Source organism: Notolabrus celidotus, chromosome 10, assembly GCF_009762535.1.
Source record: "Notolabrus celidotus isolate fNotCel1 chromosome 10, fNotCel1.pri, whole genome shotgun sequence".
Lineage (NCBI taxonomy): Eukaryota > Metazoa > Chordata > Actinopteri > Labriformes > Labridae > Notolabrus > Notolabrus celidotus.
The window spans coordinates 13,137,408-13,162,322 of record NC_048281.1 but is presented as its reverse complement, the minus strand read 5'-3'; the positions used below and the strand labels follow the sequence as shown (position 1 = coordinate 13,162,322).

General features: G+C 40.9%; 1 protein-coding gene across 1 annotated transcript in view; it reads left to right on the top strand.

Annotated features, from left to right (window-relative positions):
• The window catches only part of LOC117820133 (immunoglobulin superfamily member 3-like), a 90,721-nt gene that overhangs the window by 39,944 nt on the left and 25,862 nt on the right, over positions 1–24,915 (top strand). The window contains 2 exon segments of the mRNA XM_034693802.1: positions 13,675–14,094; positions 21,086–21,472. Coding sequence (XP_034549693.1) covers positions 13,675–14,094; positions 21,086–21,472 — 807 coding nt within the window.

The following is a 24,915-nucleotide window of genomic DNA, read 5'->3' as shown; positions in this document are numbered from 1 at the left end:
TGGATGGAGGGGGGAGATGTGCAGATGGAAGCTGGGGTGAGGAGAAAATAGTAAGGAGGAAAATGGGACAGAGCCTGAAGAAGAATGACAGTGTGAGGAGACAGGAGAGAGCGCTTCAGAGACCCCTTTATTAAATGAAGAAGCCCTTTCCTTTCAGTCACTGTGACCTCTGAGTTAAAGCGCAGGACACACTTACACTCACACACACCCACTCTGAGTGTGTGTTCCATTAGCAGGGGACCTCCCAGCTCCCAACTGGAAATCTCATAACAGCATCTGTAAGATCTCATATCCTCTCACCCCTTTTCTCTATCCCCCCCTCATTTTTATTTTATCTCTCCCCACATTTTGGAAGATTGGATCTGGTGTGTTATGATAGGACTGTGGGGAGGCCTCTTTGATCACAAGGGATAAAGTGAGACACTCAGCTTATCAGTGCTGTGTTTTAAAAGCAAATTTTAGACAAATTTGTTGTATCTCAAAACAGTTAAATCTGCAAAATTAAAAAGGTTATTGTCAATGGGGTTATATCACTGATAAACTGTGATCCTGAAGAAAAACAATTGTTAATACATTCATGTAAGGAGCATATTTACTCTTCACATACTCCATACTCTGCACAGAAAGAGAAAAAATGCATCAAGCCTGTGTTTCGCCTTATCATATTTTCCTACAGAATACAGACAAGACTGAAAATCCATTTGCACCCAATTTGCACAGCAATGGTTCCACCATAGTCTCTTTTTGGGATTACAGAAGAGAGACATGCCTGACGTGACTCATGTGCTCTGACCTTTTTTGAGCGTTTTTGCCATCACATGATAGCAGACAGTAAACTCAGACAGGAAATGTTAATGGAACAAGAGGCAGTTGTTGACATGCAATATACGCTGAAGTTGAAATAAACGCTGTTTCTCCTGCTTATATAAAAACCTCTACCTTGTTGGAAGATCATAACTTTTGAGTAAAGAGTTAAATTGGCTTTTGTGGCTAGTAATGCTGCTAGCAATTGATAGGCTAGACAGGCCAGTTCATGAGGCGATCCTCTTTTGTATTTTCCTCCATGGAGGAAAAGACATTCAACTAAAGTGAACAAGATGCTAGTGTTCATGCATGAGCACAAGGCACCGTCACATGCCTCACGTTATTCCGAGGACAGGATGGCATCTCAGGGCTTTAAAGAGGATCGCCTCATGAACTGGCCTGCCTGCTCACATGATCTCAACCCGACTGAGAACTTATGGTCAATAATAAAGAAGATAATTTACAGTAATGGCAAGAAATACAGCTCAAAAGAGCATCTTTGGAGAGCCACACAAGATACAGCTCACAGAGTCAGCAGAGAAGTCATCAGAAACCTCACTAAATCAGTTTACCAGTGACCTCTGACCCTCACTGAAAGAAAAGGAGGTTATTTCGGACATTTGAGAAACACTTAGGATTAGAAATGTTTTAAAGACTTTAACAGTTTTATTTTGTTTACAAATCTAAAGAAAACTGTTGTTTTTGTTGAGGTTTGAATACAGTTGTTGTAAATATTATTATTTTCAATTAATAGAATGTTTAAAATGGTGCCTAGTTTTTAATTTTCACAAGTTATATGCTCTTATCACCAACTTGCATAATAATTTGGCACACTCATTTTTGCAGATTCTGCATTTATTTAAAAATACAGCCGAAAATCATCATTTTAACCACACAGTTGAAGAAATATATTCACTATCTGACTTCCTAACACATTTGAAAATGACTGTTAACATAGTTTTTAGAATATTCACAAAAATGCAACTTACATAATAATTTGGAACACAATGTATGTAGGGTTCTAAGTTTTAAAAGCTGCAGATTTTTTCCTGTGTGAAATTGGGATTTTCTTGGCTTTTAAACTTTATCTGTCTATGATTCTACAGTAGAATACAGTACTTCATGTAGTTTAGGAAATGATTGTGGACTAGGAATTTAAGCATTGGAGGCTCTACTGAAAAAGACTTTGGGTGCAGCTATAAAAAATGAACGTGAACTAGTTCATTTTGTTGATCCATGAACTGAGTTTTTTTTTAAGAACACTGTGAACATGAACTAATTTATTTGAGTCCTTGTGAACTGAACTTTCTAGTGACCTCGCAAGACACTGAGCAGATGTGTAAGAAGACATTCAGTAAATATTGCAAATGTTTTTATTGTTCATCACAGTTACACAAATGTAGCCACCTACCGAATATTAGAGTCCCATTTTAGAGGATTTGCTAGCTTGATCAGCTAGCTGGCTGCTAGCTTGCAATTGAACTAAGTGAGTTTATAGTCGCTTGGGATTGAGAAGCAGGCTTTCTTTTCCTGACATTGAAAATAAGTGTTGAATTACTGAACAACAGCATATGAGTAAAAGAAAACATAAAGTCCCTGTGTACTGCACTGTTCACAACACCATGCTCAGATTTATTCAGCCAAAAGAGAAATCTTTTCTGCCCTTTGACCGGGACCTTAGCTGTGGTGAGAGCAATATAAGTTTGAAAAGACTTTCCTTAGCCAAAACCACAAGAGCAAAAGTTTAAGGAAGAATATATTTGACACTGTGTGTTTAACTTTAAGCACAATTAGTAGAAAGTGAATGTTCAAGATCTTCTTTCCAAGATTCGCTAGCTGGATTAGTGAGGTAGCCCAAGTTTATGAATTATGCTTGCGGCTGTTTTTCTCTGCAAGTTGAAATTGCGCTTGAATGAAAAGCATGCTTTTTCTTTCTCTGTTTAGAATCGTAAATCAATTGTTCAAGAAAAAAAATTATTCAGTGAGGACTGTACTGTTAATAAAACTAAAGCTCATCCTGCCCAGTCCTTTTTTCTCTCTTATACCTCCTGCAAAGCTGTGGTTAGAGAGATACTGAGTTTGAGTGGTTGCAATTAGTATTTACTTTATACACCAGAGGAATGTGTTACAAAGACTACATTTCGGTCAAAACATTTAAAGCCTTCATGTGCACTTTTCCCCCTATTAAAAGGTTAGTTAGCTTGATAAGCTAACAAGCTGTAGTTGATAGTTTACTAGCAACAGTTTCCCTTTTTGCCAGCAATTTGGCTTGAATTAGAAAAATGCTTTTGTCTGCCTCTTTCTGAAAATGAGGATTAAATGTCAAAGGGATTATTAAAAACTCTGACTAGAGTAAAAATCAATTTAGTGAGCAGTTTCCTCCATCAGAGACCCAAACGGCAATTTAGAGTTCATTGCCATAAATCCACAGAAGAACGTCACACTGACGAACACAACATTTTGACATCAAAATCTACAACAGATGGAATCAGTTCCCTGGGTCGATGCGTAACACCTTTGATGTCTGTATTACATAATACGAATAAAATTCAAAAACACAGAAACAGGAACATGAAGGAGGGATGTTCTGTTAGACTCAATAAGGTGCTCGTCTCATCTAATCATGTGTGTTGTGTTGTATTATGGATGGACCCCTGCTGTGGACCCAGATCACTCATTGCTGCCTTCTCCTCCAGTCATCTTCTTCCACTCACGCCTTTCTTCCCTGTTAAAGAGCACTCCCACATGACTCTTTTCTGGCTCCTAGGTGTGATCCTTACTCAATCTTTTTTTTTCTTGTAGTACTCCGTATCCTGTCCTTATTATCACTAACAGGCTCTTGGGATGGTGTGTAGACCTCAGTTTGTCAGAGTTTGCTTTACTGGTTGCTCACAGTGTTTTTGTTTGAAGACCTGCTTGATTTTTCAGTCTCCTGAGAACTTGCTCGCTCTGTATGCTATTGTTCGGCACATTTTTTGTTGGTGTGTGTGTGTGTGTGTTTGTCGATTTAGGGTATTGAAGTAAGAGTGTCAAGTACCATAGCTATATATAAGCTACAAACAGAATAATAATAATTCATCTGCAGAAGTTTTTGCGCCTGCTGCACAGGAATCATGAGAGTGTGTGTGTGTGTGTGTGCTGGGTTGTGGAAACATCAACCAAAGGAGCGATTCTTCTTTGTTCCTTATATTTTTTTCTTCTTTCCATTTCCTCTTTCTCTTCATCCTCACCTTTTTTCTCCTTCCTGCTTCCTCGCCCTCTTCTATTCCAATTTCCTCGTTGAACCACTCCATCCCCTATTCTGACTCAACAAAAGCTCTCACAGAGGAGAACAAAGCAGTGAAGGATGTGGATAGGCAGGATAATGGATAATATGACAGAAAAGACAGGTGGGAACACAGTTTCTGTATTTATCTCTGTTTCTGTTACTTCCTGACCCAACACGCCTGCACATGTCACAGGCTACTCAGGTCAGTGAGTGACGTCTGCTTAGAGACAGGGCTGGACTCGCATGAAGTGGCGTTGAAGATCGCCCACTTGCTCTATCTTCCACTCAGCAGTACTCTCACTGTCACAGAGTAATTAACAATAATTACCCTACCGGCTTTGCCGAATGGCCATTTGCTTCACAGCAACACACATGCAAACTCAGACACTGAAGGCCACTACACACCAAAAAGTGTTACCACTTCAGCTGTGGCTGAACATCTGCGCTGCTAGGCGGTATTACTGTCACTGTCAGATGCTATTGGGTTGACATATCTCTATACACTCATATGCTGCCAGACAGTTTCCCTTGCTTTGTATTTGGCCTCTAGCTCCTGTCACACAAGGACATTTCTGAAAACAACATAGATCTCTTTGGAAACAGTTTCAATGCCACTTGTAGTTCAATATTTGAATGACATTGCATAAAATGAAAGGCCCAAAAGAGAGCTTTGTGTTGAAAAGCTTTCTCAGGCATTGGTAGTCCAATAAAACCTATTCAGGATATCCAGTAACATTAATGCTTTTAAAGGCTTTTCCATTGACCCTATGAAAATGAACAACATGCCTGCAGCTCCTCCCAGTGTAACAAATTAAGGTAAAATGTCGCTGTGACAGGCACTGACATACTGCACTGGTGATGGATTTTTGAGCCTGCACATGTGCAGTAGCAATCTGGTTGGTGGAGCTAAAGAATTGATGTCACGTTCCTGCTAACCCAAAACAAACATTTAAATAACTGATAATTAAAACAGCAAAGATACTTTAGGTTGGTATAGTCCACAGCAGAACAGATTCTTCTGTAGATTTAATGCTGAATTTCATGGCTTTGCAAAGTTCAATGACTCTTGTGTTGGTATTCGTTCCTCCTCTACTCCACGTATCTGGTAAAGAATGCTGCAGCAGCTCTGTTTGTCAGAGCTGTCAATCATGATGTCACATCCTGTCTTTTAGCATCAAATAACTGATTAAAAAACATATCTGAAAAATGAACTCTTGAACAAAAATCAGCATGATATGAACGTACTGTCATGAGAAAACCCATGTTTGTGAAAAATGTGTGATGTGTAATTTGATTTTATAGTTTGACCCATGTCCCATCAGTTATGATGGAGAAGGCGTGCATTTTGACCTTTATTGCAGCCAGTCACCAAGTGGAGCTTTATGCCCATGTTTTTATACCTCCATCACCCAACCCTGTTTCCCTACAACGTCTCTGTGGCTTGAGTGGAACAAAATCCTCTTTAAAATTTCCACATTTTTGTCAAATGTAATAGAATGTTCGTCTTTTGAACATGTTGTATAGCTAACTGAGGTAGCCCACCAGCTCTCGTATAAATTCCTATGCCTATAGTTTGTTGCTTTGTACTTACCAGCAGGCATAAACGAATACCAATAAAGGTCTAAGAAGAGCTCCATTGTGAATATTGCTACTGTTCAAACCTTTGACATCATCTCCTTTATTCTGATTGGCCAGCGGCCAGCAGCAAATGTTTGACTCTTCCAAAGTAAGGCTAAGATAGCATCAGACTCTCAGTGAAAAGATGTACACTTGCACTTAACACATTTGAAAAGGCACATACATGCACAAACAAATACAGAGAAATACAATGAGGTGTCATCTGCGTGGGTACACACAAGTGGTGTTTGCATAGAGAGTGTGTTCTTATGTAGGCCAGAACATTTGTAGCAGTGGTAACATCCAGGGGGCAGTGTAAATCTCTGCAGTTCCTGCTGTCATCATCCTCTACCATGACAAGACCACAACAGAGAGCTTTAAGTGTTGTCTGGTTGGATCTTCACTATCTGATGTTTTGTACCACAAGTCAGACAGTGTGCACACAAACAAACAAGGCCTTTTGATTCCCTGCTGCTGCTTTTTTCTCTAAAAAAAGAAAGAATCTATTTTGCAACTTCAATAGCCAAAGCTCACGATGTGGAAAGATGTTGAGAGTTTGGCTGCATGTGAAATGTACAGATCAGACTTAATAAATTATCATCTTTCTTTCCTTGTGTCTACTTTGCCAAATCTCCTTCCCTCCGTTTGTGTGTCCTTGTGTCCCCCACACTTCTATCCCTATGTGACTGGACTTAAAAGGCCAGCTTGAGGGATGACAAGCGTCGCTCACTTCACAGGGGCTGAGAGTCGGAGAAGATCAGGAATGGAGCGAGATGAAAGCAGAAATTGCAGATGAGGCAGACCAGGAAGAGAGTAGTTTTAAAGATTTATAAAGGATTGACAGCTTCAGTGTCAGTCAAAAAAAGCAGAATAACACCATGTTTTTTTCCTTCACATCTGCACATGGAGAACCTCCATCTGAGAAAAAATTACCTGATCCATCAGTGGAAGATGTCTGAATCATTACTACTTTCAGACTCAAGAGTTCATTTAAGAGGTGAATGTGATTCAAATGAGGAAGATTACCTTTAATCCTTCATTCGGTCCTGAAATTCTTCATTTATTTGATGGTAATAAATACAGGTTCACAGGGTTGCTTTTAATACATGCACATATTTTTTGCAGCAGTGAAATGACGGTGTCAAATGTTTTGAATATGTTTAAAAAGTGCTCAGAGGAGATGCTCTAATCAACCTCGGCACACTTTCTCTTCCAGTTATGCCAGAGCCACTCAGGGAAATTAAACAAGTTTATTAAAACCTGCAAAGATATTAATAACATCTGGCATTTGCTTTTAGGGGTTGTTTTCATTTTCTATTTACTCCGAGGTAACACTATGGTAACACTTAGATGAGCTCAGAAGGCGTTACAGCTGCACAGCTTTCGGCTTTGCAAAATGGCTGCTACTGCCAACAGAACAACCCAAGTCTAGTTTGCACGTGTGTTTGTTAATAACATTAAAGGAACAACCGTCTGTTAACATTATGGTGACTGGCCCCTAAAAAAGATGGTTTTTAAAATGTACGTCACAGTCTACAGTTAAACCTATTTTAGTTTCTATTGGAATAAAGCCAAATTTAAGCTATAGGGCTGTGGATTTTCAAAATATTTGTTATTTTCAACAACTCCTACATAAAATAACAAATCATCATTGTGAATCTGTCCTTTGCATGTTGCCGATTCCTTGGTGTCTTCTGTGTCACACAGCCCTAAGCCCCATTTTTCTGAAGAAGTTGTCCATAAAAAGTCACATACGCATTCGTTCATTTTTAAATGAGCTCAATATTTTCCATAAAAGCTGTGCACAGAGGTAAATATGAAGCTAGGACTGGTTTTGGCATTGATTGATACAGTCTGCTAATGCTATGTTGATCATACTTTGATCTTAGAACCCAATCTGCTATCCCCCCATGACGATATATAGTCATCAGTCATTTCGTAGTACAGTCATGGTCCTGAACAGCATCTGTCATCTGTTACTGGTGAGTCTCAGTTTTATTGTTAAAAATAAGTTACGCAGAGGCTTTGCTCTGGTGGTTCAGTGGTATGAAATTGAAAAAAATGATGATCATATCAGCCATCCCCTTGATGACATATATATTGAAATTCTTTTTTTTTTTTTATACTTTATTTATAGCTTTTTCAGAAGACATAGAACAATCAGAAGGTTAAAAAAGAACAACAATACCCCCCTCCCCCATCCCATTCTACAAACAAAAAAAAACAAGATGAAACAAACACACACACAAAAAACAGAAAATCAAACGAACAAACAAAAACAAAAAACCCACACACATCATCTGTGTAGCACTCTAAATTACATATTGCTATGGTGATCCTTTTATGCAATTATATTGTTTGATCAAAAAGCAAAGGCATTGAGGTGTCATACGGGTCTTCTAAGGGCCATGATGTAGTCAAGGAAGGGCTGCCATATCTGTTCCATATCTGGTTGTTTTGCCCAACAACTGATAACTGATCCTCTCCATATATAAGGTATTGGAGAATTCTGTAAGCCAGGCCTCAGAGCGGGGTGGTCCCTCCTTGCTCCAAACTTTTAAAATCCTTTTTTTTTTGCTATTATATTGAAATTCTTTATTCTTTATGAGGAATATATCTTCTTGGAGTGATGGTGAACTTTCAAGCGTTCTGCTGTAGCAAGTGGTTAGAAATATAGAAATTCCAACCAAAAACTTTTTTTGAGCAGTCCCTTTTATACCGTCCCCTTAGAAACAAATGAAGCAACCGTGTACTCAGATCAAAAGCAAAGGGAAATTCTGCAAAAAATGACTGTTATTTATTTAAGCATTGATAATCCAGAGGAGTAACTATTAATCTGTTTCTCATAGGTCTCAGTTTCACTGTAAATATGAAGTTAAACGTAGGCTTCTATCTGGCTCACAACAGCAGCAAAGAATCACATTTTCTTGGAGTCTGAAGTTTTCTCAAACGACAAATTCATGCCGCAGATTTGTCACAAGTAATTGTCACAAGCTTGTAGAGATAAACTTCACTTGAAACAACATATCACCCTCTGTTGTTCTTTAATGTGCTTTGACAGTTATAGACAACATTGGAGCTTGTATGAAGCTACACTACATTGAGTTTTAGCTGCTCTTAATCGCTGGATAAATTTCTTGTAGGATTTGTTGACTACAAGAAAAGTCTGGGATTTGTATTTAAGACCAGTTCAGTTGTAATTTAGCACACAGCTGTTACGGTTAGGTAGAATTAGTCTGTACAGTGTCCTCACAAGTGATGAAAGTGAGAGTGTGTGTATGTGAGTGTGTTTGTTTATGTGTGTGCCAGAGAATGCCATCTCATGCTGCTCCTAATCCTTCCCAGATTGAGGTCAGTGGGGGCTACCGGAGGATCTCGGTGTGTTTACAACCTCAGCCCGACCCTTGCTGAGATTGGCTGAGTCTGAAGTGTAAGGATCTGGTTCATCTAGAGGAATTGAAGTCAGAAGTGTTGATTGATGTGGCGTTCAGCCAGCTGTTCTCGTACAAGTATTGGAAGTGAATCTCATCTCCTCCGTGCAGCCAACTCTATGTATAGAAACAATAAACCCTCTCACTGGTGGTCTTGTTTGCTTTTGTAGGTCATATAGAGAAATCAGTGTTAACGTCAGTGCGTGTCATAACCAGCTAAAACTTCTGATAGGAGCCTTAAATGTACGTATTTTTAGGCCACGAGGCCACTAAAATATATTTTGAAGTGGTTAATGGACAAACTCTAATGACATATTATTGAACTTGAAAACAAGATGTTCAATCATATAAAAAGAAAAAGGCAAAGTTATTTATGTGCCATACACAAAGATGTGATATGTTCTAGAAGCGATGAAGAGTCAGAACAAATCTTTTCCTAACGCTTAAATGAAGACATAAAAAACAATACACATGTGCTACAGTCCACTTAATATTCTGTCGTGCAAGCCAGTTAATGTTTTGATTTCCTGGAATGCATCAGAAATGATTGATGAGACCTCCATTCAACAAACAAGCATTTAAAAACTGTGTTTTTACAAATCTGGGTCATGATTTTTTAATTTCTTCTAACCCTGTTAATGGCAAGTAAAGTCTGCTGTAAGTAAGCCAGAGTGGAGCCTTAAAGTCTCTTTGTAGCTGAACATTTACAGTGAAACTGTGACTCACCAGACATAGATGAACAGGTGATGACAGCATTTATTTTACAGACATTACAGGCAGACTTTCAGGGACTAACTTCTCTTTGCTTTTTGTTTTAAACACACTGTTGTTTCTCAAGTTGCTCATTGGACTGAATACAATGCAATGCACAGAAAATAAAGTTTTGACTAGAAGTTGTGTATCGCTAACCGCAAGCTTTAACAGAAAAACAGAGATGTTATGTTTTGGCATATAAATAATTTAACACTTTGCGTGATGCTGAATTATCACTCTCATATCACTCAATTATCACATTCATACACATCACCAAGTTTGCTTTGGACTCCAGGTGAGTCCCAAAAGAAAATCTCAAGAAATGCAGACTCACTGAAATTACATAACGTGCTGTAATAAAGCCCACATCTGAGCCCTCATGGAATAACCGAGGAACATGTCTCCGTGTCCGTTCAGTCTTTGAGTGTGGAGATTCGGCCACAGTGACTCCCGGCTGTTCGAGGAGGCCCTGAGCATCATGTGGGAGGGTTGCTATGGTGACGGCAGGTTGTAGCGTAGGTGGGTTGTTGTGGTAACAGTGTGTTCCTTTCACTCATTGTTGACTGGAGAGTCGGAGTGAGAGAAACACCAGGTCCTGCAGGAGCAGAATCAGACTTGTTATGATGCTTGTGTAATATCAATGATCCTTAATTTAATCTTTTCTTTTCTAAACCAGCACTAAACACTAAACCAACAGAGATAAAGACCTTGACAGAAGCCTTGGCGATGTGGTTAAAATCTTAATTTCTTTTAATAAGGATATAATGATCAAATTGAAGAATGTGTTATTTCTATCAAAGATTAGTGAGCCTAAGCCTGTTAAAAATGTAGCATCTGAATAAAACACCAGTACACGCTTACTCAGATTCCCATGTTACTCATTTTATAATACAGCCACAAACAAATATATCAGCAGAATACTTTTATTGCTGCCCATGACTACCAATTGCCTCCCTTGCTGCCAGGCTGTTTATCAAGCACTCAGAGTAATGGGCAAGTGGATCACAGGGCATATTCACTCACACCTCGTCAGTATTTCCAAGATTGCTTCAATCTCTGGCAGGAAACTGTTTATTCCTGCCTGGACTCGCTGTATATATATCTCCAGAATGCAGTATGTCATTAGCGTGCCACTGTTTTTTGACCCACCTGATTACTCACTTTCTCTTGCTGCCACTTCTGTTTTATCATTGTTTCCCTCTCTGAGTGTCTTGTTAAACTCTGCTAACCAGATGTCAAGCCTCTTCTCCCCGCCTCCTCTATCTTTTCTCTCTGATTTCCCTGCCTTTGTTCCCCCCTGTTTGTTTCATTAGTCCTGTCTGTTTCTTTGTTCTTGCAATCCCCCATCTCTCCATTTTACTCATGTTTTCACATAACACACACACAGAGCCTCATGTTCCCAGTGTGTGCACGCACTTGGGACTTGTATGTCCCCGGATCCATCAAATGATCAAGTTTTTTTTTTCTTCTTGCATCTCCGTTCAGTTGTAGCAGGTGACTTGAGGAGACGAGCAGACCTCAAACATGCTGATTTGTACTCTTCACAATGACAATCCCTTAAGAGGCTGAATAGCCAAACATCTTGACAAAGCACTCCACTAGCATAAACCCAAACAAAGCACTTCCATTTTCAGGCTTCTAAGACGGGCTCTCAGGCACCACATGGCAATGCAATAAAGCTTCTCCATGCATTATTCGCTCAATTCATTTTATCCCAGCCTAGCTTAAATGCTTGACTGCTGTCCATTGTAAAAAGTGACAGCTTTGTATATTCTCCATTTTTCCAGCATTGTATAAATATGTATGGGCACATATGCAGCTGTACACAATGGCTGTTTGTGTGTGTGGTTGCGCCATCCCTATGCTTGCGGCCCTAACCAGTGAGGTAATGCATTGCATTAATGACAGGGAGACAGAGAGACAGAATAGCTACCATATGCAACAACAAAGCTAACACTCTGGATGCTGGAACTACTTATTTACGTGTAATGACCCCATAATGAGCTAACCCACATCATGTTCGTCCCCAGATTCGCATCCTTATAATTTGAATTATTAACCCCCTTTGTTGTCTGCAAAAACTTCAATAACATCACAGCATACTTTTTGACTGCAAAGCAGAATGTTCAAGACCTCTCTGAAGGTTTCTGAACTGGCGCTGAACTCAAAACTTGAAAACTGTTTACCATCCACTTCCCTACCCCATGATATCATATGCTGAGTCTGTTGACAAATCAGACTGTGTTTTTGCGGCTCTGTTACTGATGAGTGTCTGCGCCAATATCTAATACGCGTCATCACTAAGAACTGGCCTTTCCAATCATAAGTGGCTCACTCCAGAAACAGCTTTTCATACCTGGTCAGACCATCCATCCATCCATTATCTTGGCCGCTTATCCAGTTAGGGTTCACGGGGGGCTGGAGCCTCTCCCAGGACTGTGGGAGGAAGCCGGAGTACCCGGAGAGAACCCACACATGCACGGGGAGACCATGCAAACTCCACACAGAAAGGCACCTGCCTTGAACCAGGAACCTTCTAGCTGTGAGACAGCAGTGCTACCTACTGCACCACTGTGCAGCCCCTGGTCAGACCACTCACCTCAAAATGCATCTTTAGGGACCTCTTGTGATTGGATCTTACTTTCCCTCACTTTATGCAAATAAACAGAGCTTCATTCACTTTCATAAGCTTTTTAACTTGCAAAATCGTGTCAGAGTGAGTTGGGGATCATGGACTAAAGTGATAATGTCATACAAAGCTTGGTTTGAACATGAAGCCTGATGTTATTCTACAGTTCTGGGGTTTATCAGTGAAGTACAAGCACTACACAGAAACTCTTATTCATGGTTTTACTATTGAGTAGCACTTTAAATGACAAAGTAAATGTGACATTGTCGGGCATGTTATGTAACGATACAGTTCTTGTTGAGATGAGGCCAATCTTGCAAGAATTGATTGACACGTGAAGTTTTGTACTCGTATCACTCTCTTTCTTCGTCTATTCTGAACTCTCAGGTACAGCTGGGCCTTGTTACATATCCCAAAATACTTCTTTAGCTCCTTTCAAAAGGTATACATATTTATTTCCGTCTATGTGTGCAGTGTTTCCAGCCTTTTTTTTTTTTTTTCTGAAGCGATCACATCTTGATGTCTCAGTTGCGTCCTTGCACTTGGCTGTCCCTCTCTCTCATCTCTGCTGTTCTCAACCATCTGGCTTGAAGTCCGTCCTCTTCTGTTCTCTCTTATTTGTCGGAAGAAAGTCAGCGATGAATTTATTACAGCACTTTTAACTGGCTTGTTTGTTTACTTCCAAAAAAAACCTTTGAGAAGTTTACTTGGAGGCAGCGTGGCTGTGAGCTTCCACTGTGCAGCTGCTGTGTTTGTTGGAGCAGACAATATGGGACGTAATCGCTGTGAAAGAAGTGCTCGAGGGGTCTCTGGAGGCCGTATGAGATTGAGAGAGTGCTATCAACACACGGTGACATGTGAAAGTCATATATGAAGCAGGAAATAGAGGGCAGTCACCTCTGAACAAAAAAGCTTGGTTGCATTAGCGCCTTTTCTCACACTGGGGACTAAATCAGATTTTGAAGTGCTTAGGATAGAACGCCTGTTTATTTTCACCTCCATAATTCACAAAAGAGACTGCTTTAGTGCAGGCAGTCCTACAAATAGAGGGAGATAATGTTAAATTTCAGGGACAAGATAACACTCCTCATAATGAATAATTCTTACCTTTCAGCCTTCACCTTTCCTGCCTCGGAGTACTCATTTCCTGTCTCCTTCTCTTTTCCCTGCAGTCATTGCTGATTCGTTGACAGTATCAGCTCCAGCCCAGACTCTTTCCAAAGTGGAGGGCGACACGCTTCAGCTGACCTGCGAGGTGTCACGAACTACACTGCAGCACACACACTTGTCGGTGGGCTGGTACCTGCGCTCCCCGGAGGACGCCACCGCCCCGCCTCAGGAGCTGGTCACCTTGTCGAGGGACTTTGTTCTACGCTCAGGTGGACCATATCGACAGAGGATGGCGGCAGGGGACCTCAGGCTTGACAAAACCAGCGCTACAAGCTATAGGCTGACCATTCACAAGCTGCAGCCTGTGGATCAGGGCCTGCTGTACTGCCAGGCTGCTGAGTGGATCCAGGACACGGATGCAAGCTGGTTCGCAATGACTCGCAAGCAGAGTGACAAGACACAGTTGCGAATTCAGCCCACAGGTGAGTGTCAGGAAGAGAAAGATGAATCTGGCCTACACATTGGTCCATGTTTTGACAAACAATTTTGAGTTTTTTGTTTGAAAAATCCCAGAAAAGAATACTTGATAAGAATATATTTGCTGATTATTTTTCTTTTAATGAATTGATTGATAACTGTTGCAATGATTATCGTTGCAGCTTCACTTCAAACATGTAATCTTTTATTTTATTTCTTTTAATTTAACCTTTATTTAACCAGATAAAAGACCCATTGAGATGGAGACCTCTTTCACAAGGGTGACCTGGCCAAGAGAGGCAGCAACATACGTCATAGTAAACAAAACAGACAGATAACAACAACAACAAACATTAAAATATAAAACACAAGCAATTTGATAAAATAAAGTGCAGAAGTTATTTTACAGTAAAAATTTAAGAACACAGGCACTGCTCAAAGGATTTCCGTTGTCATTTTCTTAAGATAGAGCGGAAAGCTTCCAATGAAACAAATGCTGACAGTTTCAGTTCAGATTGGAGGGCATTTCAAGCAGAGGGGAGAGAAACTGAATGCTTTTTTTCCCGTTTCAGTTTGAACACGAGGAGTAGAAAGATACAAAATGTCATTTGATCGTAGGGCATAACGGCTTCCAGTTCTCTGGAGAAAAGTGCATAAATAAGTAGGAGCCAAGCCAAGAAGAGCCTTATAAACCAGAGTCATTCAGTGTGTATATCTCCTTACATTTACGGAAGGCATGCCAGCTTTAGCGTGCAGTTCTAGAGACGTAAAGAAGAAAATTCAAATAATTTTGATACACTGTGATATAGAAACAGACAAAAACAGCAAATCATTAAATTAGATATTGGAACATGAACATTTTGGCATATTTATGAGAACTCCAAAAATGCTTCACAAACACAGAGAAGAAAACTAATAAAAAACACAAAATGAGAAATGAATCAGTATGAATAAATAAGTCATAGCTTCCTGTTTGGAGCTGGCAAGAGTGGACCTATCAGTTGATGACGGTGTCCACGTCAATGAAGGACATAGTTTGCATAAGACAAGATTAAGGATCTGCAATAATATTAAATGTGTGTAATTTTACAAGGAGATGTAGACCTCTGTCCAATGTAATAATTCAAAGAACTAGCTAAAGGGCGTGTTCAACATTAGAAAAGAAAGCTACCAGCAGCCTGTTACAACACAGCCCAAACAATTCCTTTAACCCTCCTGTTATGTTCGTTTCTCTGGAACAGCAATAATGTTCCTGGGTCAATTTGACCCGGGGCATATTCAATTATCCTGAAGTGTCAGAACCATAGACTGTATAAAATATGGACGTAGTATCCGTGATGTCACCCATCTGTTCCTGAGAGCTGTTTTGAAGCAAATCGACGGCAGCAGCCATATTGGTAATGCGGAACTCTACCAGGCAGTGTGACGTAGTGTGAGCCCCTTGGCCAATGGCTGTGTGTTGCCGACCGGGAGTCACGTCAGTCATGTCCTTATTTGGGCAAAACTCGTAATCTTAATATCTTCTGAACCGTCACATTAGAAAAAAATTCACCCCCGTACAGTGTGTGCCATTAGAGAGATTAGCTTCATAGGGCCAAGCCGTTTTTTGAACCAGGCGGTAAACATGTTTATTAATGCTGCAAAGATCGTCTTTTTCCCATTCATGTCTATGTGGTTTCCGGTGTTTCTGCAGCCAGCCTCAAGCAGATTCTCGATGTACTGCAGTTTATAGCACTTCCGCATTGGCTTCATCGTTTGAGACCGGAGTTTGCCGCTTGGTCAAAACCCCAAAAAATCAGAATACACATTTTTTTAAATCTAATTTTTAACTCAATTTCTAACCATTTAAATCCAGATTTGGTCCATTGGTGTTCTTTAATTCTCACAGATCATGGTTCAATGAGGATAACTCACTTGTTTTTCATTAAAATTAATGTTATAATTTTTTAAATGTACATTGGAAACCCCAAATATAAATACTAAAATAGTAAAAATAGTTTTACATGACATAGATTTTTATTTATTTTATTTTAAATTTTGTTTCTTTTTCTTATTTGTATGAAGTTATGTTGATAAATTAACACGACTAACACGACACATGCTACCCAGATTTTTATGCTGCATTTAGCTGGTTTTGAAGGCATGTATTGCCTAAAATATACTTTAAAAAAGGGCCAATTTGACCCGCAACATAACAGGAGGGTTAAAAATAAGTCCCTCCTCTTACATGGCAAATAGCCAATCATAGTTTTGAAATTTGGGGTGGCCAGTTAGGTTTCAAGAGGGCCCCATGCCACCCCTAGCCTCCTGTCTGAGCATTCCCCTGTAAACTGAATAACCGAACGTGCCCCTGAAATTTGTCTGTGCCTTTGAAAATCTCTTTAAAAGTCAACCGCAGTGCTGAAGTTCTCAGGTCCAATCAAATGTATCTTGGAATTGTTGTGAGGAAAATATACAGACATCTTTTTCTTAATTGTGGCTAAACATTTGTGAAGAGGTGACATTTTACCAAGGTTATTTGTCTTGGAGAAAAAAATCAAAGTATTGTCAGCGTAAAAGGAAATCGATCTGTTTCTAAAAGGCACCCAGCATTGCAGTTGCCGTTCTTTATGTTAATGATTAGTAATGTACATGTGTTCATATGTTTGTTTATGAGTACACAAGAACTGGGGAAGAGGGGAGGGATTCTTGTAAACTCTTAGGTCCCCCTTGTCCTTTCTGACAGACACACACCCGAGCATGTGGGCCGGCTCCCTCTGATTGCTGATCAGTATCACCCTCTAAGCTCATTAGCTCACTAAAAAGGGCTTAACTAAACCTCCACAGGCTCCCTGCTTTTTTGTATGTGCGCCTGTGTGACGGGCATCATTACAAGCACATCTGAGGATAATTTAAGCAGCTCCAAACAGCGTGGGCGTTTGACACGGGGAGACCTTTGAGGCTTCCACATGTACTATCTCCCAGGCAACAAGTAGCCCAGAGATCAAAAGCCAGAAATGTGTTTTTCAATTACTTCCTCACCAACAATTACAGCATTCTTGCGCATGAGTGGGAGATGTCGTGCTGGTTTAGTGCGGTTGCCAACTCAGAAGGAGGGGATTGTCTAATGGAAGGGAGGAAGTGAGTTACCAATTGAGAAAGGGAGGGAGGGTGACACTGGGTCGAGGAAGTTGTAAGGGGTGCATGATGGAAGTATGAGGGAGACACAAAGAGCATGTTGGGAGAGAAGGCCTCAGGATAATGATCTAATAAGCTGTCATCCTTTGGAGTTGATGGAAACAAAGACATCTTTACGACTCCTTGTGAGTGCGTATAACCTCCCACCCGTCCCAACCCCATCACACTCTCCACACTGTATTCTACTTACATAAAGAATCGCTTTGTATGCGTCCAAGAAAGACCCAAGGAGAAGGGTGATAAACTGCTTTGACATTAGCTCAATTACTGTGGCGGCACGAAGTGGCGAGCGTCTCATGCCAGTAAATCATTTCAAAGTGGGATCATTTTGCATTTCTCCATTAAGCTTCAGATCCACTCTGGACCGATACAGCTTGATGGTGCCCCAGATAGCGCTCCGAGGATGAGAAGGAGTAGAAGTCAGATGTAAAGCCGGCTTGTCAGATGAGTTCCTACAACAGCGGGAAGGAGACAAAAGGAGCAAAGAGCTCCCCTCTTAGCACCCTTCGTCACTCTCTTGTCTTCTCTGTAATATATAATGGATGGAGGTGTTGTTGCGTGACAAAGAGAATACAGCAGAGTGTTGAACGGGGTGTGTGTGAGCGCCAACTTTTGTTCATGTGTGGATTCAATTTGATTTCTCCTAGTGCATGATAAGTGCAGAAAATGCACAGCTTTCAGCTGAGCTTGTGAATGCAGCCTGTCCAGGAGTATATTTGAAAGGGAGAATAACTTAAAAAGGAGAACGAGATGCTCCTCCATTACGCTGCGATTATAAAAGATGGAGTGGATCTCAAGGCGACACCGTCACAAGCTAATCACCAGCAGCCTCAGCATCACAGAGAGGAGCAGTGGACAGAATCTTAATGCACCTTTCTCTTATACTTTTTAACATTTCTCTTCCCTCTCACCTCCTCTGTTGTTCTCACAATCATCTCATTTTCCACAATCCCGTCTCAACACTGCATGTTCACTTCCTCCTCCTTCTTTCTGATACTTGCTCGAAAAAATCTTTTATCTTCTTTTCTTTAAACACTTACACAAGCAAGAACTGCGAAGCTGTTTTTTTATCCCGCCTCTGTGCGTCCTCTCGGCTAAACTCTCTCTGCAAATCTCCGTTCTAACAGAACCCCATGCTGAGTTGTGACCAAATCTTGTCAAAGCAGGTCACGGCATTTTTAGCTTTGCCGCCTCCCTTGACTATGAATCACATCCAAATGTCATAATACAATGTCCTGCTGCTTTAATGTAGGTGGAGCAGCTTCAAATCTTCTCTTTTCTGTCCTATTACATCTCTTCTCCTCATGTGCCTAAACATTTATGTGCAGTTATAGTATGTATTTACAAGTAATTCTTATATTTGAACATGGATTCTAATATGCATAACCACCTATTCACTGTACATTATCTGGCTAATTAGTCAGCTACCAACTAGAGACATTATTGCATTTTATTGTGTTGATTTTACCGATTTAAATGATTTACATAGCAAAAAAATACTTCCTGTGATTGGCTGACAGTCCCTCCAGTGCCTCAATGGCAATGGGTTCTTACTTTGGTGGAATTCATCAATAAACTAGACACTACATGGACTCAGGAGACTCTGACGGCTTACGTTGAATTAGTTTATGTAGAACTTGATCAAGGAGAAATAACATAACAGTACACAGGCAGGGGAATGCAGTGCAATGCCAAGTCAGTTCTGCCAGACAATTCCTCAGGCGTGCTATTTTATCCCCAAAGACGACACTACAGCTAGATACCCATATTTGGACAATAGGAAACAAAACAATTGGGAAGAAGAGCTGTGCTCTAGTCTCAAGACACTACGTCAGTCTAAACATAAAAATAAAGACAGGAGCAGAGAGAAAGACCTTGATTACTACAGTGACCCTGTCTCGCCTATCACCCAGTAGCCACAGCTGACATAGGAAGGATGTTACTCTGCACCTGACACTTAGACTGGAATGATACCAGTCTTAAACAGTCCTCCATACATATATATAAGACTATGAAAATTCCACGACACTTACCAGCCTCCTTGCAAGACACATTAACACTAAACTGAACATTTCAGTTCACAGTTAAGTTCAAATATCAGCCAGCTTCATTTTTAAAGATTGCATCAAACTGAAAATTTCCTTTGAGGGTAACATCAGACAAGATGAATGGGACTTTTGAAGGATATGTTGCCATTTTTGTTCTCAATCTTCTCCTTCTCTGAGGACACCTTTAAACACAAATTACACAAATGTCATTACTTTTTAACATTGTTGCTATAACACTACCGATTATGGTTTAAGTTACTTTGTGGTTTCAGGACAGAATTCTTACTCCACTTTTCCCTATAGGTGATTGGGGCTTAGTTATCTCCTCAGGCAGCTATCGCACCTGTTTCCAGCAAGTGTCATTATTTTACGACTCTCAAAAGCAGCCAGAAACAGAACCGAAAACAAAAAATGTTGTCATAGTGTCAACAGGCAGAACTACTTTCAGTTGAATTGATATGACGTGCATTTCAAGAGATATTCAGTTTAGAGCGATATAGAAAAGGAGAAGAGCATTAAAATTCTTAAAATTCAGGAATCTGAAAATATTTATTATTGGCATAAGACTATTATTTTCAAATTTTGTCCTCAGCATGAGTTTCCCATTCTGAAACACCACACTGTTATTTGGTATCTGTTTGTCTCTGGATAAAACACATTGCATTCTTGTTCACATATCAATATATAATATTGTTTGAGTGTTTCATATGTTTGTATATGTGTTAACAATATCTCACTCCCTCGCACTGTAACGTTCCCTCAGTACAACAAGCTCTATACCAACATCTGCCTTTGAACTTTTCCACATGAGTGTGTCTCTCAGGAAGTCTGTTTAAAGTCTCTGTAATTACAGCTCCAGGCGACCACCTTACTGAGAGGCAAAGCAGCCGTCTCTGATACATACTGCGCCCGTCATCTGGAAATTAATACAGCAAATAAAAACTGAACACACAGACATAAAGACTTAAAGGCACACACAAACACGGCACGGCACATGCGCAGACAGCATGGGTGATGTGGCCGAATTGGAGAGCGAATACTAGCACTGTTTGCTCTATCTGCTCTGTCTTCGACTGTGCAAGAGGAGGAGGAGGAGGAGGAGGAGGAGGAGAGAGCTGACTGTGTTTCAGACTGCTGAAGAGAATGTTAATTAGATGTGTTTTTTATTGCAGAGGTGAAACCAAGGGGGTAGAGAGAGCAGAGCGCTCTGAAAGATCAGTGTTTTACAGGAGCAGAGCCCTGCATGACCTCGAGCTTCTCTGGTTCCTGTCCTCTGTTCCCTAATTTTCCTCTTTTACTGATACTTTTTTAAAAGCCCCTATCCATTCTTGACCACCTCAAATTCCACCTCTACCTCCTCCCCTTCTCCGTCATGTCCCTCTCTTTCTTTCAGTGTGCAGGTTCAGCACCCCAGACTGTGGATATTACGAAAACGCAGCGTGTTTGGCATTTCAACTGCCGCCCTTATTTAGACATCAGTCTCGTTTTAGACATCAGGAACACGTTGTTTGAAAATGTTACGAATCTTCTTCAAAAGATTGCTTCCACACCCACACTACTAAAATCTGCTGCTTTATTTAAAACCTGCTGCTGCATTCAAGGGTTTTGTACATTTACTGTTAGATAAAATTCTCATGTTACTAAGCCTCAATAATGTGCAGCATTCAAAAGATTTCCTTTGTAGCTTTCATATCACAGAGCATTTTGTTCTCATATATTCCTTTAACCTTGACGGTTCCCTTTGTTTTTCTCCTTGCCTTACCTCTCTCAGATCGAGATTTCAGCATCCAGGTGAGCACGGAGCGACGGTCCTTCACGGCCGGTGAGCCGCTGGAGCTTCGCTGCACCATCGAGGCCCAGAATGTCCCAGAGCGCTTCTTCTCGGTGTCGTGGGTCTTCAGCAGCTCACCGGTGGCCGTGGTGGGCCCAAGTGCCGTGCCTGTCCTGGGCCCAGAGTACATAGCCCGGGAGGCGGCCGGTCACATGACTGTGCGCAAAGAGAGCCCCAACGTGCACCTGCTCAAGCTGCAGCACCTCCGCCCCGAGGACGCCGGGAAGTACATCTGCCGAGTGACAGAGCGGGAGAAGACGCCCACAGGAGACTTCATCGACCGCAGCAAGAGGTCCAGGAACGTCCAGATCACAGTCCAGCCGCTCAGTGAGTAATCATCTCTCCTCGAAGCCACTGGCTTATTTGTTCCGTTCTTAGTTGTCAATTACACCAAGAGTGATGAGCTTTTCATAATAACAGCTTTATCTTCATGTAGGCAGGATGGGATGTCATGCTGTGCTCCTCTCCAGGCCCTCTCCATCTTTCTCTTTCTCCAAGGTGGCCTTTAAGAGATAGTAGCAAAGCTTCTATTGTTAACTGGGAGTAAGAGGGGAATGTATAATGCCACTCTTATTATTCCTAATATATTTTCTGTTTGAGTGGACTGCTAAGGATTGGTAATGCAGCATTATGGTCCTGCCCATTTCCTTGGCTTTAGCTAAGGGGGGGGACACTATAGCAGGATAATGGAGAGCAGAAGACTCAAGGAGGCTGAGCTAACAGCCATGAAATTAAAGCGTGGAGAGAGAAAAGAAGGAGAGAAAGGCGCCCAGCTCTCAGGGGTCCACTAAGTGGTTCCCCAGGCTGAATTTACGTGTTCTGGGGGGGGCAGACCACTTTGACTGGGTTAAGCAGGGCAGGAGGGTGCGGCAGGTTGACAGCTGATCAATTTAAATGTTGGACAAACCTTAAAGGAAACCCTGCTCACGACTAGGACGGAGCAATAAAACGATCTCAATACGGGATAGCCATAAAATAACGTCAATGATGACAAGCTATAGACATTTATACTCTTTATACTCCGGAAAGGTCAGACAGCAGTGATAGTGTCAACAGGCTGTGTCTGGATTGCACCTGAAGTATTCACAAGTGTTTACACACACAAAAAAAGGGTTGTTTTAAAGAAGGTTTACTCTCTGAAAGAGGAAAGAGATGAGTGAAACCAAAGTCACACAAAAAGATGATGAACACCTGTGTTAGCTTGGCCGGCTCCCCTCAGAAAACCAAAAACCTATTTATTTAGTGTTAACAGTATCATGATCTAAAGGTATATAGTCTTATTACTGGGTTACATATTTAAAATGGTCATATCCACGCTAGTCAAGCCAGCTCAATCAGTAGAGCCAGCGCCTCAGATACAGAGGCTACATTTCTTGACCCACTAGTCATAGATGTGACTCTCTGTGTTGAACTTTTAGTTCAGGTCTCCACCACTCTCTTCTACTAAAAATGTCCCCTCTCTCTTCAGCTGTCCTGACAATAAAGGCACAAGGCTGAAAAAATCTAATTAAAGCTACTGTAAGGAGTTTTTTGATCGTTATGAAAAAGACTGGAATCAATGCTGATGCATCTTAAGGATCCAAAAGAGCCAACCAAACCTTAGGCAACAATATTTAATCCGTCTAGATTATAATTCTTAATGATGCTGGTAACAGGTTACATCCTTCTCACACATACGCAAGTATTATCGTCATTTCCTTACTTCTGTGTTAAGGTTTGAGGTCATTTTCAAAATCTAAGAATGAACCAGGTACATTGTACAATCTTAAATTTCCCCGTATGTGGGACGAATAAAGGACTATCTTATCTTATCTTATGTTATTAGGGCAGTTGTTACTACTCTAAATCAGGGGTTTCCAAACCCCTCAGCCCGCAACCCAATAAATATAGTTGCAGAAGACTCGCGACTCCGACTGTCCCTTTGAGTGATTAAATGTTGCTTCATACTTCATTTTGCCGGTCTGCAGAAAATTAGCCTACCTACATGCACATGTCACTGTGTTTCCTGTGCTGTGTGAATGACCCTCCTGCAACTGATGCTAACTGTTAGATAATCCTAACCTCAGGAGTCATCAGGCAACAAAGGAAGGCAGAAAACTAATGAATCTTTTTTTATTTGCAAGGTTTTATTTCAAATTGAACTTTTATTGTTGTCTATATATTTACAATAAAGGGTAAAATATGCAATTTGAGATTACTTAAAAGAAAAAAAACATTCTGGAAGACATTTCGGGACCCCCCCCCATTAGTGTCTTGCAACCCCCACTTGGGGAACCCCTGCTCTAAATGAGTTTTAACCTAATTGTGGCACAACAAGTGTATGTGCATAACTTTGGTCAGTTGACATTCTTAACCAGTGTCCTGTAAGATCCAGAACATTCTCCCATAATGGAAAAACCATAGGGAATTCCCATAAAGTACCAGTGTGTGTATTATGCTCTGATTCACATTTTCAGCAAAAACTGGCTTTGGTTAAGTCCCAGTTGTTGAGTCACGTGGGGTTCTATAATATCGTACAAGTATTATATATTGAAGAAATTGCTCCAGGCTTCTCTGATACATGTCGTGTTGTTGAAGAGAATCCTCTCCTATGTTGAGTTGTTCTCTCATATCACATCAAGGTTCTTCAGTATTTTAAAAGTTGTCCTTATTATTCTTTTTGCCATGTCATCCCAGCCGTACCCACAATGCTTTCATAAATCAATACGGTTTTTCTTCATCAAAATAGCAGCTGGAAGGCGCCCCTCCACCAGTTCATCCCTTTCTGCACCTCCGTGTCTCTAAGGACCGGAACAGCATGCGGAGCCAGCTGTGACCGGCATAATAAAACATAATAACCACAGAGTAGTATCTCCTCGCGAGCAGCCAGCGCTACCTTATCCTGACCGTGCTGCACTCCCTGCTAAATCAGCCCAAAACAATGGCCCCGAGCCTGCAGCCATCTCCAGGGAGCCTCTCTGTATGGGAGGTTTTGTTTTTCCAACAAAAGACCTTAATGCCCCATAAAGGATGTTTATAGGGTTTACACAGGATAATGGCTGCGGTTATTAGAGGAGAACTTACGCAAAATGCAGCATTTGTGGTCAGGCCGGCTGTTTTTTTAATGCACAAACTGTCCTCTCGCACACAATTTCAAGAAGTGCTTCATCATTTTAATTGGAGGAATTGGGGGAGAGTCGGGAATAGGGTGAGACAGAGGTTAAAAGTGATGTGTCAGAGAGAGGCAAGGGTGACAGTGGAGGAAAAACAGAGGTAAACACTTGTGGCAAATCAGTGCTGATGGATGAGTTTACATTTGCAGCGAGAAAGGTAAAGAGAGCTCACACGCCGCACTGAATCTGTTTCATACAGATAGAAAGGAGACCTGTAAAGGTAGGGGGGGGAGAGAGGAGGTTTTACAGTAAAAGAGGGGGAATGCATTGTGAAGTTGGAAAAACAAAGAAGAAGGAGATAGTTGAGGAAATTGTGAAAATTTTAAAATAAAAGTTTGAAGTGAAGCAAAAAAAAAAGGGAAAAGTTTGAGAGAAGCCTCTGCTGTCCAGAAAGAAGACAAATTTTCTCCCCAGTGTGAAAAAGTAATGGAATACAGTACGTTCTCAGCTGTGGAAAAACTATGTAGCTGTAACAATGACAGACAAAAACGAGGAGGAAAAGGATGAAGGCTGCTCCCTTTGTTCATTTGAGTGTGATAGAAATGAGAAGCGAGTTTATTCCATATTCACAGAGAGAGCTGATGCTTATTAGGAGGGCCAGTGAGCAGAGAGGGGAGC